This window comes from Larus michahellis, chromosome 8 (assembly GCF_964199755.1).
Source record: "Larus michahellis chromosome 8, bLarMic1.1, whole genome shotgun sequence".
Classification (NCBI taxonomy): Eukaryota; Metazoa; Chordata; class Aves; order Charadriiformes; family Laridae; genus Larus; species Larus michahellis.
Window position 1 is genome coordinate 38606406 of NC_133903.1, and position 15487 is coordinate 38621892.

General features: G+C 37.1%; 1 protein-coding gene across 10 annotated transcripts in view; it reads left to right on the plus strand.

The window, feature by feature from the left end:
• EVI5 (ecotropic viral integration site 5) overlaps nucleotides 1-15487 on the plus strand; it is an 81716-nt gene that overhangs the window by 12060 nt on the left and 54169 nt on the right. For 9 of the 10 annotated variants that reach the window (XM_074597228.1, XM_074597227.1, XM_074597232.1 and 6 more), the window contains exons 2-10: nucleotides 2086-2315; nucleotides 6224-6413; nucleotides 9486-9710; nucleotides 10740-10814; nucleotides 11487-11612; nucleotides 11957-12100; nucleotides 13142-13231; nucleotides 13346-13443; nucleotides 14864-14924. In XM_074597228.1, the coding sequence (XP_074453329.1) occupies nucleotides 2167-2315; nucleotides 6224-6413; nucleotides 9486-9710; nucleotides 10740-10814; nucleotides 11487-11612; nucleotides 11957-12100; nucleotides 13142-13231; nucleotides 13346-13443; nucleotides 14864-14924 (1158 nt within the window). In that variant the 5' untranslated portion in view covers nucleotides 2086-2166. Of the gene's footprint in view, nucleotides 1-1612; nucleotides 1821-2085; nucleotides 2316-6223; nucleotides 6414-9485; nucleotides 9711-10739; nucleotides 10815-11486; nucleotides 11613-11956; nucleotides 12101-13141; nucleotides 13232-13345; nucleotides 13444-14863; nucleotides 14925-15487 lie in introns of those variants that run through there. The other variant, XM_074597226.1, reaches the window with a different exon arrangement.

The window sequence follows — 15487 nt, forward strand, 5'->3', positions numbered from 1 at the left end:
TAAAGCCTTTGAGAAAATAATCGGTCTTAAGTGAGATGTATGAGTTACCTCTATCCTGATGCTATTTTATTCAAAGTGAAACAGCAATAACTTGTTCTTTCATAGCAACAGAGAATAAAGGATATTGACTGAGTGAAATATTAATGCATGTATTAATCTTAAGATTTTGAAACCTCTAGTGATTTTTATTCCTTTCTTCTATAAAAGATGATGTCAAATGTTAGAATTGGAAGTGATTTTTTTCAAAGATCATCTTTAAAAGATCACGTGTTGTGTATTTTTTAAAAGAACCGTATTGATACACCTGAGCTTTCCTGTCCAACAGTGACATAAGAACCAACTGGAACCTTTCTGATGCTTGTGTTGGGACCTTACTGTTCCCACCTGTGGCTTGTATCCCTGCATCTGAGGTTTTCTAGCAATATCTGTTACCGTTTTCAGAATGAATGTTAAGCATATGGACATCAGAAACCTCTTTGCAGTCCTCTAGGAGAACTCTTGTGTCACGTTGCTGGTGGAGAGGAAGTGGGGAAATGGGGTGCCACTGTTCTGTTTGGCCTTTCCTCTTGTTTTCTGAAGGCATTCAGTGTGTATTCCTTTCGATGAGACATGAAAATAAAATACTGCTGGATTTGATTCGCAAAGAAGTTCATTGTAGCATTGTATGTAAATAAAAGCTTCTGCTTTAGGAACCAGTTATTCAGTCTATATACTGTGCTTCAAGTAATTGCATGGTGTGCTGAAATGGAGTTACTTTTTCCAGTTGAAATTGTGCTTATTTAGATTCTATTAGAGGATCTTGGGAAGGGATTTTTTTCCTGTAGCTCAGTGTCTTTAGTATCATAGCAATTATTGTATACACTGTACTGCAGAATTGTTTGTGACAACCATTGAGCAATTCAGTGTTTTGAGGAAGTCAGCAAAGGTCAAAATAAATAGTTGCCAGCAGCACCGCTTCAAAGCGAGTTCCTCTTCAACCTTGGTTTTGCTGGGCAGCTATCTCTTCCTTTAAGGTGCATCTGAATTTTCCCTGAGTTGGGCCAGGGAAGAATTTGAACTCTGTGAATTACTGTAGGTCAAAGCCTCTTACATTTTCATTTGCTGAAGGAAGCTCTTGTGAGGGGTTCATTAGAAAATACCTCCAGGGGCTGCTGTTCGTTCTTCTCTAGTGATCCGTGAATCTGTTAGGCTGGATTACCCCGTAACGCTGGTCAAGAAGCAGTGGCAGTTTATGATCGGTCCCAGTTAACCTCCTCATTCCTGGACCCACCATTTCCCCAACTCTGCTCAGAGGTCCCTTCTGCTCTAGTAGGATCTCTTGCTTTTCCTCCAGGATGCCTCTCAACCCCAGGCACTGGCGGTGGGATCAGGGGTGAAGGACACTTGGTGTAGGAGTGACCAGAAGAGAAAGGGACAGAAGAGTTGGCAGCATGAGGCATTTAATGTAAGATGTTCAGGACCTGTTGTAAATTCACAGGTGTAAATTCTTTGTGGCAGTTTTCTGCATGCTGGCAGATATTAGAGGATCTTTTGCTTTGGTGTAGATTAGAAATGTGGTACCCCTGCTCCTCTGTCCTGTCACCGCAGGGATTAATGAAAGTGAGCAGTGTATGGTCTGGAGTGTTTACATTGATGTACTGCTCCAGTGTCCATCAGTCAAGTAGTTGACTGTTTCTACATCTATTTTTCTATAGCTTGTGTGCCATTATTAGTTTATCAAGATGTTTTAAAATAAGCTTTTACTTCTATTTATTTTTGTAATGGGAAGTCTGAGCTGATCCTGGATCCTGTGGTATTTCTGTACTGCAGAAATGAGCTCTGTGAGTATACATCAGGAATTTCTCCATGTCTGTCTTTGTGAATTAGCAGAATACTTGCATGTTACTTCTTTTATAATATTGTTTAGCTGTTGATGCTTGTGTTGTTTCTGACAACTTTGGGTGTTCTGGAGAAATAAATAATCTCAATGTCGTTTATATGCATATTGTATATTTTTTTTCTCCTTTGTTCAGTGCAGCAGATTTACTGGAAGAAAAGTTATTAAAAAAAGATAGTTATTGCATCCTCTTCTTTTTGTCATCACAGGTGGCGACAGACAAGGTTGCAGGAAAGCTGAGCTCTACTCTCTCATGGGTGAAGAACACTGTATCGCACACCGTCAGTCAAATGGCCAGTCAGGTGGCAAGTCCATCTGCCTCATTACACACTACATCCTCCTCTACCACTCTGTCTACACCCGCGTTATCACCGTCCTCACCAACACAGCTGAGTCCTGACGACTTAGAATTACTTGCTAAACTTGAGGAACAGAACAGGTGAATGGAAAAGTTTTTGGTCTTCAAAGTATAGTAATGAGACTAGAATTGGTTTATTGCAATTTCACCATAGAGGCTCTTAGAGGAGGGTTAGGTAAAACTTCATGGCACAACATTTCAATTTCAAGACTCCAAGGCTTAAGAACCTGTGTTCTTGTTCTGTGTTTTTAAAAGGTTTTTTTTTTTGTGGAACTGTAAAAGGTGTGTTTCTCTCCTGCTTTTACAGGATTGTTTATAGCTGCCTCTAATCCTAAGAATGTACACTGCAGCCATGTGGTTTTCAGTGTCCAATTTCATAGAATTGTTCAGGTTGGAAAAGACCAAGATCATTGAGTCCAACCGTATTTAAAATAGAGAATCTCAGGGAACAAACTTTCATATAACCTTACGTTCTTACATCAAAATTGTTATTTCCATTAGCTATTTGAAATGTTAAAGATTTCTGAATTCCATTCCCCACTTTTACTAAGTTCTGTCTTTCTGCTCTATAACCTGCTCTGTTTAGAGATGGAACAGTGTTCACCAATCTTTATTTGCAAGAAATAGTAGATGCATCCTGCTGTTACTGCAAGGTGGCTGATACATAATGTCTTAATTTAATGAAAAGTAAATTCCTAATTAGTCTTTTCTGTTAATCCTGTTTGTTTGTGTTTTTTTTAATACAGTGAGCAACCGTTTTCTTGGCAGCCTTTCCATGAGTATAAATTTATCTGTTCCATCTACCGTTCAGGATGAAACTTTCAGTTGGATCCGTTGCTCTTGATGTGCACAGTGATTGCAAATTGGCAGTGTTACTAAGAAATAAAATTGGACAGTATGATTTCTTAATGTTGAATTTCCAGAACCCATAGTTACTTGCAGTCTTGAGGCAGGACTTCTTGCAGAATTTGGTTGTATTTGACAAGGCTGTTTCAGACTGCAAAGGAGAACTTGAGCTCCAAATAGGTTTTAGACTTAGCAGATAGCTGCAGGGCTTTGCCTGCTGAAGATGGCAGTCCCTTGTGCGGTAGTGAAGGGCAGAGTTTGATTGTTTAGCTCAAACTAGCTTCTGTTCCAGCTTCTGCTAGCGTGCTGGACTTTGCACTGAGGCAGTTGAGGTACTCGGGGCTTTTTTACCCTGCTGATTTAGTTATGGGAGTAGGAACTTTCAGTAGAGAAGAGTCACTGGGAGGAGGTGGGGCTAATACCATTGTGTCACCTGGCATGTCTTGTGTTTGTATTCTACAGCCTGACAGCAAAACAACTTACAGGGAATTTGTTAGTCTGGTTCTTGACCAAGAATGGAAGGCAGCTTCTAGAACCACCTCATCCTCTTTTCCTTCTGGTTTATGGAATTGTCTCTCCTTCAAAGATTAACTATATATTTAATTTTTGCTGTGCTAGTAGCAAATGTAAATTTATCAAAAGAAGAAAAAAAAGAGAATGCTTTTAAGAAAGTTAATTTGCATTTAATCTGACGCATTCTGCTCTGTTCATGACTAAATGACTAGCTTTTATTTGAAAAGCAGTAATATCTGTTCTTTGGACTGCTTATCTGTGTTGGAGTGCAATGTCTTTATGGCTAGAGTGATCTCACTAAGCCCCGCAGTTAGACTAGTTTACTTGTTGAAGGAAGAATGTGAGCTTGGGCTTGCTAGCCTTTCTTTTTCGAGTCAGCTTTCTTCGTTTAGTAAATAAGTTAGCAAATCCTGTCTGGCTTTAGTTTTAGCCAGACCTGTTTCTCAATCCCACAGTAGTCTTCTGTGTGAATTCTAATTAGAGGCTATCTTATCAAGTCTACCTTTTCTCATGAGATACTACACTTTAATACAGAAATTTGATGCTCTGGGTGCGCTGTAGTTTCAGAACAGTTTGAATCTGCATTTTAGCACAGTGGCACTTTGTTGACAAGGAATTGTATTCTGAACACAGGGAACTGTTCTTCTTTCTGCTTGCTGGAAGAATTGCTGGTGGTGGATGTTTTTAAAGGTTTCCTTTTCATTGCTGGCTTTTATCTTAAGGAGAATATGAATTAGTTAAACAGCTAGAAGTAGAAAGAACTCAATTTGTATCAAGCTATGTCTTGTAGCATTCTGTAATCCAATTATACTGGAAGTCCCCTCAGAATAACAAGGCAGCTTGGTCCAGAGTCCTGGTGGAGCTGTTTGGCATTAGTAAATCATTTATTAAAGTTTTAGGTGAAAGAAAACAGTGACCAAATGCCACAGAACTTGCTACTTACTGTAAAAAGAACTTCCCATTTTCAAATCTAAGGACAATGAGTTTATTCAGGTAAGGTCAAATTACAGAAACTTAGCATAGCTTCTATAGAAAGCTGTGAAAATGGAAAGAGACTAGTTAGAGCCTTGTTTTTTATAATTGTAATGTTTATTCTGTGCTTGTTTACTTTGAATTTGATCTTTAGGCACTGTCTCAGATTGAGAGGAGGAGTTCGAAACCATGAATTTTCATTATGGATCAGTATAGGCTAGGTTTCTAAACATTAAAAATGATCTTTTTTTAAAATTTTTTCCTCAAAACAAGATTTTCTTCATTCCCTTAATATGGACTAAATTAACACTGGTCTTGAAAAAGCTGCTTTTCTTTTTCAAAAGCACTACTATTTAACCCTTTTCCAAACAAAATACTGCTTCAGAGCCTGTTCTTGTTTTCGTGAGTTAAATTTCTTTTTTTCCCCCCCTAACTTCCATAAGCACTAGTAGGTGAAAGCTGGGAATAGGGGAAGCTAGTATAAATATCTCTATTGTAGCAGACATCTTAAAAATTGTCGGTATGCTGAGATTCGTGTACAATCTCAGGAACAATATAACTCAGGTTATAATTTACTAAATGTCTAAAACTGAACCTGACCTTGCTGAGATGCTGGGGGGGTGTTGGCTTTTGTGCAGGTGCATTGAGAAATTATTCAACTAGGTCACTCTGATGTTGGAATTCTTGCAAGTTAAAACACAAATGAAACTCTTAATACGGCAAAACACTTTTTCAAGTTAGTCTTAATTCTTGGTCTTAACTAACATGTGGTCTAAAAAAAATTTCCCCCTGCTTGTGAGGCTCAATATTTGTTGATGATAAACAAATCATGCCTTCTTGCCCAGAATTCTCAGCTGCTTGCAATATTGATGGCCATAGCAACCAGCTAACAGGGAGGTCTTGTCAGCGACTTGCCCAGCACTTGGTACATCTTTATGTATACGTTGTTCCCTGATAACCCCCAAAGTTGTCTCATCTGACCACCAGGCTTTAATTACACATTCATTAGCTATACTAACCATTTTTGTTGCCTGGTCCGTATTCCTTAGGTCTGAGATTTTTCTTGTGCATTTAAAAAACACCATGCTGATTTGTGAGTAGTTGTCAGCAAATGTCAGGTGTCTTAAAATTGCTCCGGTTATAATTATTCTGTCTGTATTTACACTTTCAATTTAAAAAAAAGTGCAATCAGGTCATCTTTAAGGAGGCTAATTCTTTGTCTTTTCTTTAAAATTACTGTCTCTTTTGCAGTACTGTAATTGAGAATATTTTAACTTTCTTATGTTCTCTGTCAGGCTGATGCACACCAGCTGTGGGGTTTTTTTGCTAGTAAAATCATGAGACCACAAAACACTTATATCTTACATTTCTTAATGCTGTTGATGCATGATGTGGCATTTTTATCTGTTTCTTAAAAGGCTGCAATGTGAGCTGTTCTTTTGTCTGCAGAATCACTTGAGATCTTAAGAAGAAACAGTAAAGTAGACCAGTTTTTCTTTTCAAATTTAGTACAAATGGATGTTGGAAACCGTTCCACTGAACCTTTGGGTGCATTCTTTGTAAAGAGGTTGGAAGAACTGATTTCTAAACAAACAATTAATAGTGTGGTCCCGTGATTAGAAGAACTTGAATTTGTTTTTTGTGTGCTTTCTTTGCAGACTCTTGGAAACAGATAGCAAATCCTTGCGATCAGTAAATGGGTCAAGAAGAAATAGTGGATCTTCTCTTGTATCTAGTTCATCAGCTTCTAGCAATCTCAGCCATCTTGAAGAAGACTCATGGATCCTGTGGGGGAGGATTGTGAATGAATGGGAAGATGTACGGAAAAAGAAAGAAAAGCAAGTTAAGGTAGTAGTTGGACACTATTTCTTAGGATATATTTGTAATGTGATATAAGTGATACTGTTTTATCTTCCTGTTGGTCTTGGTTTTTTTTAAGATAAATATGCAACAGAAGCTTCCAGTTGAATCTGCTTCCATCCTTAAGTCTTAGTGCTTTCTATGTATCTGTTACCAGACTCTGGTATGGTTTTGCCCAGGAAGTCTCTTATTGAAAACAAGATGCATTTATTGTATCTTGAATACTAAAGCTTTCAGTCTATCTCTAGTGAGAGATTCCCACAAATATAGGGAACACTTGCTTCACGATTCCAAAATGGAATTACCGAAAACCCATTTAAGGCCATCTGATAGCTGGATGCTATGATTCTTTCCCACTGAGCAGCTGTCTCTTTAAAGCATTCTTATTAGAAGAGCTAATAATTCGACTGTATGAGGCTCTGATGAGTTTAGTTTTTTTGTGCATGCCAAGTGTGCTGACCCCAGGGATGACCTTAAGCAGAAGAACACGTACTTTCTAAATTCGGAGTTGATGGGACAGACTTTGACTAGCGTGTATCCAGTCTGGGTTAGCCGTGGGCGTGTACAGAAGTGGAATTCAATTACACTTTAAATTCAAACTAAAAAGTATCTAGGGCATTTGAACATGGCATTTGCCATGTTTCAGAGCCAGCAAGTACAGCAGCGTGGGATTTTTTTTGTAGGCAAGTCTGTTCTGCTTTGGTTCTTTATTGACTCTAGTCTGTAGTTTTATGTGCAGAATACAAATTTCAGGGTCTTTTGAGCAAGTTTGAAATGTGTGTGTATGAATAGGTTGTGGGAAGGCAGAACAATGGGGTAAAGTAAAGTATCTTTTATGTGAAGCAGTTGTGAAGAGAACATGACTTGAGAGAGGAAACAAGGGAAGAAAATGAATTCAAGACTTCCTGCTTGCATAGGGAAAACAGTTTTTGGAAAGGTGTTCCCAAAAGGCTGTGAAAAGAAGGCCACATGAACCTGGCAAGAGAAAGCAGAAGTGAGATGGTAATAAGTAGACAGAGTTCATTTGAACTGCCAGTATTTGAATATTTTAAAGCATCACGAGTATCACTTGTTTTTACAGCTGGCCAAGTATAATTTGGGGAGTATTTGGCTAACTTTCAGTAAATATTTAATTATATTGCTAGTGAGTTTTCCTTTGCTGGTTAAGTAATCCTCATTTTTTTTTGTTTGTTTTTGTTTTGTTTGTGGAAAGTCAGCCTAAACTGTCATTCTGCATTTACGATGGAATACCAGAACATGCGTACCTATTTCCTGCCTGTGCCAGGAGGTATGACTTTGGCAGCATAGGTATCTTTTTGTCTTGGCTGTAAAAGCTGGTCTTAAGTTATTAGATACCTAGTAAGTTTTTTAAGTTTTAGACCTAGGTGTATATACCTTCCTGCATAGGTGATATGCTTCATCCTTATGTCTTTTGATACACTTCAGAACTTCCTTCCTGGTTATGGAGGGATTCTGAAGGATGACGTAAGTCCTGCTTTCCAGTGTGCATAATATTGTGTAGAATAGCACCATTGTAGTGCTGCTAAGGTGTGTTTTCATGCTGTTCCTTCAGGATTCTTGGAGGCATTAACCTTGTTATTTTGTCAAGCAAATGCGTGGTATCTTTAAGCAAGAAACCACTTGCCAATGTTATTAGTAGCCATGGAGGCTTTAGGATGACTGATGTGCAGTCTGGTAGTGTGTTGTTGACAAATGATAGCTCATCTAGAGACAGATGTGGAAAGCTGATGTGTTGGGGTGGTTGTCGGAGTTGGAAATCTTTTAGGGAACAACACAGGTGTCATGGTTGTGTTATAGACAGGACAAATAGTTGGGGTGGCATTACTAGCATGATCCTGAAGAAGGCTGGAGATCTTAGGGATATGAGAAAATTGAGGTCAGTGATGCAAAACTCCTGCAGTAGAGTTCAAGCTTAACAAAAACAAAACTTGAAAGCAGGAGTCTGTTTAGAAGTTGTAACTGTTGCATTAATTAATCTTAGTCTGGAGAAGTAGGAGAAATATTTGGAGCAAGCAGGAAAAAGAGGAAGCTTTGCAAAATAGGAGATACCTCTGGCTTCAGAATAAATACTAGTGAAAGAAGCTATCCTTTAGGAGACAGAATACTTGATAACAGTTCTTAAGGCACAAAAATTATTAAAGGAACTCTCTTGTCTTGAAGTGACAATCTTCTAGGTCAGACTGATCCTAATTGCAGAAAGTACCACTAAGACAATCTGTGTACTTCCTGACTCGTGCTTTTTTTCTCACTTTTCAGATCAAGCAACAAGGCTACTTTCTGCTTGTGCTTTCTGAAAAGTACCAGATTCTTAGATCTATTGATCTGGAAAGGTTTGAATTGTGTAATACCTAGCTGATCTTTTTTATTTTTTTATTAGGGAAGATAAAGTAAATTTAGTTAATTCAGTAGATGTAAACTTAAGGTTTTCTTCATCCAGTGTCTGAAACTACATTTAAATACTTTTTTAAAAGAGAACTGGGAAATACTGGCACACCAGAGAAATTAGACACAACTTGTCAAGTTTGTCAGATGACTTCTGATAGTAGTACTGTGCAGTACTTTTTGTTCCAGTTGTCTGTGCTGCAGTTAGTTTCACTTCTTATCATTTGCCTGTCTTGGAAACAATTTTTAATTGGTGATTTCTTATATCTCCGTCACTACAAATATAATTAAGGGTGTTATCTTCAGGTAATCTTTTGTGAATATAAAAATAACTGTATTAAAATCTGGCTCATGGGAGTTCTTGTTTAAAATTACTTGAATATTCTGGTTTTGAGTAGCTTACTATGAATAGGGGTCTACTTTCATTAGCTAATTTAGCCACTAAAAATGATTCTGATTCTTCTTGCTTTTGTTAGCTGACAATCTATTAGACTAAAACTGAGGTTTACACATCATAAACTATATGATTGGTTTGTGACATGATGTAAACATTCTCTGAAGTTGTGAGGAACTTTAATATGTTGAAGCGTTTTATTCTCTAGGCTTATTTTTATAATTTCAGGAAATAAGATGAATTTGTGTCTCTTTGTGCTTCAGGAGCTTGTTCGAAAAGGGATACCTCATCATTTCAGAGCAATTGTGTGGCAACTCTTGTGCAGTGCTCAAAGCATGCCAATTAAGGATCAGTATTCAGAGCTTTTGAAAATGACATCTCCTTGTGAGAAATTAATAAGAAGGGACATTGCTAGGACATACCCTGAACATGATTTTTTTAAAGAAAAAGACAGCCTTGGACAGGAGGTCTTGTTCAATGTAATGAAGGTAAGTCAGTATTTCAGACCTTGAAAATACATTAGGAAGAATGTGCAAAAGATTTTGGAAAATAATTTGCCTTGTATGTGGTGAACTTGCATCAGTTTCATGTGTTCAAGTTTTTTTTAAACTTACTCCACTTGACACAAATGGTTTAACAAATTACACTCCAGTTACAGGTACAGCTTTCAAATGTGGTATTCCTATAGTTGATGGTTTTACTTCATAAGAGATTAAAAAAAACTTAGTAAGTTTGCATTAAAACAGTCACATGCTCAATGCTGGTAGTATAATGGAATAAAGTGTGCCATGAAGTAAACAAAACAATGCTGACCAAGGCAAGAACACTATAAATCAGAACTCCATTCAGTTTTCAAGTGTTTCTGAACCTGCAAGAGGTAGCAGCAAATGGCAGGTAGAAGCTGATGTGCAGTTGTTACAGTACCCAAGCAGAAAATTAGAATCCCACCATAAAATTAAGTTTTGCATTATTTTGTCTTCATTTTACTAGAGCTTAAATTTTCAAAGACAGTCTTTTCCATACAATGTAGTTTCAACACTAAGTTGTCAGGCTTCCAAATGACAGTAACTTCCATAACTCTAAAATGAAGATGTAATATGCATGGGGATCACTGCACTTCCTCCACCTGTAAATAAACCTGCAGCATATAGTTTTTCTGAGAAGAACTGTTGTTTCTTTGTCTGGTTTGTCTCCTATAAAAGTAGTGACCTTGTGCAGTTTGTATGCCAGCTGTCTCTCTTATCTTTTGTCAAATTCCTGTAGTTGAAAACTGCACGTATTTTTTTTCGTATGCTTAGTTTTAGCTTTGTAGGCTAACAGAGAGCAGAGTTCATACCACTTTGTAGCAGCAGGTAGCAACTAGATTATCTGACTAAAACTTCTGAATAGAATGTCTGTCCTCACTGGATTTGAGAGAGGAAGAGTAAGTTATTATCAAAATAACGGCATGAACTATGATTACTTTTTATGGCTAATGAGGCTTTAATTGTTGAGAGTCTTAAAACTTTATTTCCCAGGCTTATTCTTTGGTGGATCGTGAGGTTGGATACTGTCAAGGAAGTGCTTTTATTGTTGGATTACTGCTTATGCAGGTAAACATGATGTTAAAAATATGTGAACCTTTAAAATACCTGCTAGAATGCATAATATATCATGGTGGTTTATTGGGAATTTCTATAAAGGTTTTCCTTCGTCATTTTGTTACAATGGAATTGTCAAGGGCACCTGTTTACTCTGCAAATCAAATGAGACTTACTCTCTGTGCTTCTATTTGCCAAGAAGATACTGTCTTTGAGTGGGAGAATACATTTATGTCTCAGAGCAAAGATAGGATTGCAGACTTGCAAGTTACTTTGGTGAATGTTGTTTCAACTATTAACGAACTTCTTGTTTAAATTCTATTGCACTGAATCTCCTCAGAGTTCAAATGGAACTTCACAGTTAATTTGATAATCTTAAAGCTGCCTTTGTATTATTGCCTTTTGTTTTAGGACAAAGCAGACCTCCATTTCAGTTTAGAAATCACTTGATAGAATTCCCCATATACAGAAGTTTTTTACAGTAATTGGTTATAAATCCTGTTTAAAAAAAACCAACAAACCAACCAAAACCCAACAAAACCAACCAACCAAAAAAACCCAAAACACCCCTACTACACGCACACACGCATGCAGAAGAAACCCCCAAACCTTCCCAGGCACTTACTCTGATCTATCCGTACATTTGTCTGGAGGTTTCACTGTGCTTTTTTATTTTTAATATAGATGCCAGAAGAAGAGGCATTCTGTGTGTTTGTTAAATTAATGCAAGATTACAGACTACGAGAACTCTTTAAACCAAGCATGGCTGAACTGGGCCTTTGTATGTACCAGTTTGAATGCATGATACAGGTACACACAAAATCTATCAACTTTCTCTTCAGTAACTATTCATAAGCCCACTCTAGATTTGATTTGGGGATTTACAAACTTGTGACTTCCTACTGGGATCAGGAAGTGTTTTTGTAATCTGTGCGTTGCAGGGTAGTGGTGGCATAGGGCTTTCTGTACTGGGACTTCTGTTGCATGGTTCTTGATAATGATGGGCAATATCTTCCCTAGTCCTGTGTTACGAAGCTGCTGTCTGTACTAAATATCAATTATTTTCTTTTATGCAAAATTTGTCCAAAACATGGACACACTAAAATTACTAGCAGAAGCTTAATCTATTTTTTTCCCTTCCTCTTATTTTCCAGGAGCATCTTCCGGAGCTTTATGTGCACTTTCAGTCTCAGAGTTTCCACACTTCTATGTATGCATCGTCATGGTTTTTAACTATATTCCTTACAACTTTTCCACTACCAGTTGCAACAAGAATATTTGATATCTTTATGTCTGAGGTAACTACTCAATACTCATATGATCCATTTCAAGAGTAGCTGTTAAAAGCAGTTATTTAGGTAGTGGTATAAATCCCATTATGATGGGCAAATCTCAAATAGTCTTGCTCTTTAGTCCTTACGCTTTTCAGATTATTTTGTAGGGGAAGATGTCTGTGTATGTAGTTTGTCAAGGAAGAGCAACTACATCTTTGCATGTAGACACTGTATGCAACTTTGTACTCTAAGCCTGTTGAAGAGTTACCAAATCTGTCAGTTCTGGATGCAATGCAAAAGCATTGCATACAACAGGGACATCAGTTTCTCAGTATTATAATAAGTTTGGGGTGGAAAGTAATGCTGCTTTCAGGCAAAGTTGAAGGTCTATGGGGATATGCAGGCCAAGAGGAGGGAGTGTTGCTACTTTTATTGTCCAGATGATGAACAGTAGCCAAAGAAATTTATGGAATTATTCAGGGTCACTATCATGAAGACGCCTCAGTTGTGTTTAGAATTAGAGCCGTGTGGGATTGTAACTGGTAACAAACCAAAGCTTATGGTCCATTTATGCGTTTTCTCTGCAGTCATCTCTTGGAAAATAGTAAGTCAAAGGTGGATCCTTTCAGCTTACACTCAAGAATGTCTGAGATAGTATATACTGAGTGAGACATTCCCTTCTGTCTGTTTAAGTAGTTTAACTGCATTTTACCATGTCTGAAATTAAAATGGCTTTTTTTGAGATGTACCTGGGGTTTTTTGAATGAGATATATTTAAAATGTTTGATAAAGCTGACATAGGAAACACCTGTCACTCAAGATTTTTTTTTACCTCAGCCCTAGTCTCTCTGAGGAGGGGGTCTGGCATCAGGACAAATAGCCGGACCACTTGTCCTGGGACAAAATAAGAAACCCAGAATCAATTTGTCAAGAGGTTTTTCAGAAACTTTTTGTTTCTTTGAGAAACTAGGGTGAGATTTCCATTATTAGTAAATAGCAGAATCATTCTGTACTGTTGACAATGCCATAAATAATTATTGGCTATTTCTTAACTTCTGTTTTCAGGGTTTAGAAATAGTATTTCGAGTAGGTTTAGCAGTACTTCAGATGAACCAAGCAGAATTACTGCAACTTGACATGGAAGGAATGTTACAGGTAAATTAAGGTTATAATAATTGTTAACAGATGTCTGAAATGTGTAGTGTGTGTGTATGTGTATTTCTTTGCAGCTATTAATTATATGTAATCTTGTGCTCTGATTGCTTTTAGCACTTTCAAAAGGTCATTCCACATCAGTTTGACAGTGGTCCAGACAAATTAATCCAAGCATCTTACCAAGTCAAATACAATGCAAAAAAGATGAAAAAGTAGGTATAACATATTTTGAGAAAATGGATTATACTGTTGCTGAGAGCTACTGTTTGTTTATCTTTAAAACTAGTTATTTGGTATTTCATTTTGATTTTTCCATATTTAAATTTTTTGTTGTTTTATACTATAAACAGTTAAAACTGAAGTTCTGTCTGCAAGAAAATTCTTCTGAAGCAGTATTTGCAGTTTTTTCTTAACTAGAATAAAGCTATATCTCATTTATAAAAATAACCTGAAAAGCTTTTAAAGAAACCTGCAAGTTATGGGGAATCACAACACTTCTGTAAACAGGATCTGAATAGAAAATTCAGTGTGTATGGGGGGAGTAGCTTTGGGCGGGAGGGGAAGGATTGTTTGATTTTTTTTTTTTGAGGGAGGGTGAAGCAGGTAAAGGAGATTAAACTTTATGATCTGGCCTAAATTCTTAAGACTTTAGTTCTCAGAAACTAGAAAAGTATTCACAGTGCTAAAGAGTATGTGTATGGTCAAGACTAGTGCTGTTCAAAATATAAATTGATGAAACTTTAAGACCATTAGTAATTGTAAAATAACTTTTGAAATCCCAAGCATAATGCTACTTTTTTTTTTAAACATTGGTTGTATGTCTTCTCTTTTCTGCCTTTGGTAAATTATGTTTTCATAAGCCAAGCTGCACGTATTGTGCTTCTCCAGGATTAAGTTCAGAGATTCTCCAATTGGTTGTAATGTATTGTACTTCCGCTGTTCTTGTAGATTGTGCTAGGGTCTTTCAGTTTGCATTTGTTGACCCTTCTGTCAGCAGCCTGTGACGAATGCTGTAGAGTGAGCAGTCTTCTCTAAAACAAGTAGTAACAAAGCTTTCAGGAAAAACATTTTCTCTGAAAGCCGATAAAAGCATATGTAGTTTAAAATCCTAGCATTCCACGTCTAAACTTCCTTGGTTGCCTTCTGCAGAGGCATTGTTTATCTCTGCTTGTTTTTTTCTTGTTGCCAGCTTTTTCAATTGGGACAATTTTGTAGCATGCTGGAGAGGGGACAAAATTGTTTTATATGTTTAAGATCTTTGTCTGAAATCTCTTTGCATCTTTTGTCTTCCAGGCTTTCCAAGCTGTGTTTTCTTTCGGCTGAATCTATTGAATTGATTATTGTATAATTACATTGAGTGGTTATTACAGAATAGGTCCAAATCATTGCCACTGTAAATGTATACAAGCAAGAACCTGCACTTCAGAGTGCAGGTTCATACCTACAAAAGTCTGTGTGTTTAAATTTCATGTCCAGTCTAAATATTTACAGGAGTGCATTTCAAGTGGCCGCTTAAACAGAGGAAATATCAGTAATCTGTATCTCTATTCTACGGTTGTTTGTTAGGTATTACACCAACAAGTAAGTTATATGCAATTTTTCTAATCATAACTTACTATTTCTAATTTTTAGGTTAGAAAAGGAATACACTACTATAAAGACAAAAGAAATGGAAGAACAAGTTGAAATTAAAGTAAGAGAGCCTCAACAGATATATTTATGGATCAGTTTAATTCCTAGGTGTGGGGTTATGTATTTGATCTGTATGTGTATCAGGACACATAACTGAGGTCCCCAAATTCTTTTCTTTCAGCATTTGTATTTGAGTTGTCTGTTCATAAAGGACACTTAGGGTGAAATTATTGAGACTTCTGGTGGACATCTAAAGAAAAATCTTTGGACGCCTGCTGCACTTAGTTTTCATTATTTTCTGCTGACTAAAGCTTGATTACATATGGCCTTATTTACCAGAGGTTCCAAGTGTGTCGGTTTAGATGTAGGTGTCCCAGACAGGAGGTTTGTGAGACACGTGTTAAGATAGAGTTTGTCAGAATGTGTTTGAGTAGTTTATCATTGATTTTGAGTTCTTGATTTTTCTTGTGCATTGGACCCAAGATTGAGGGTTTTCTGTATGCAGTCACTTTTTCTTTTGGAGCTTCTGCAATTGATACATAATGAGGGAAAAAAACCACCCTGCGAGTGCAGTTTGTTTCCCTTTTATTAACTGACCTACTTCCTGTATGTACTTAATCACTG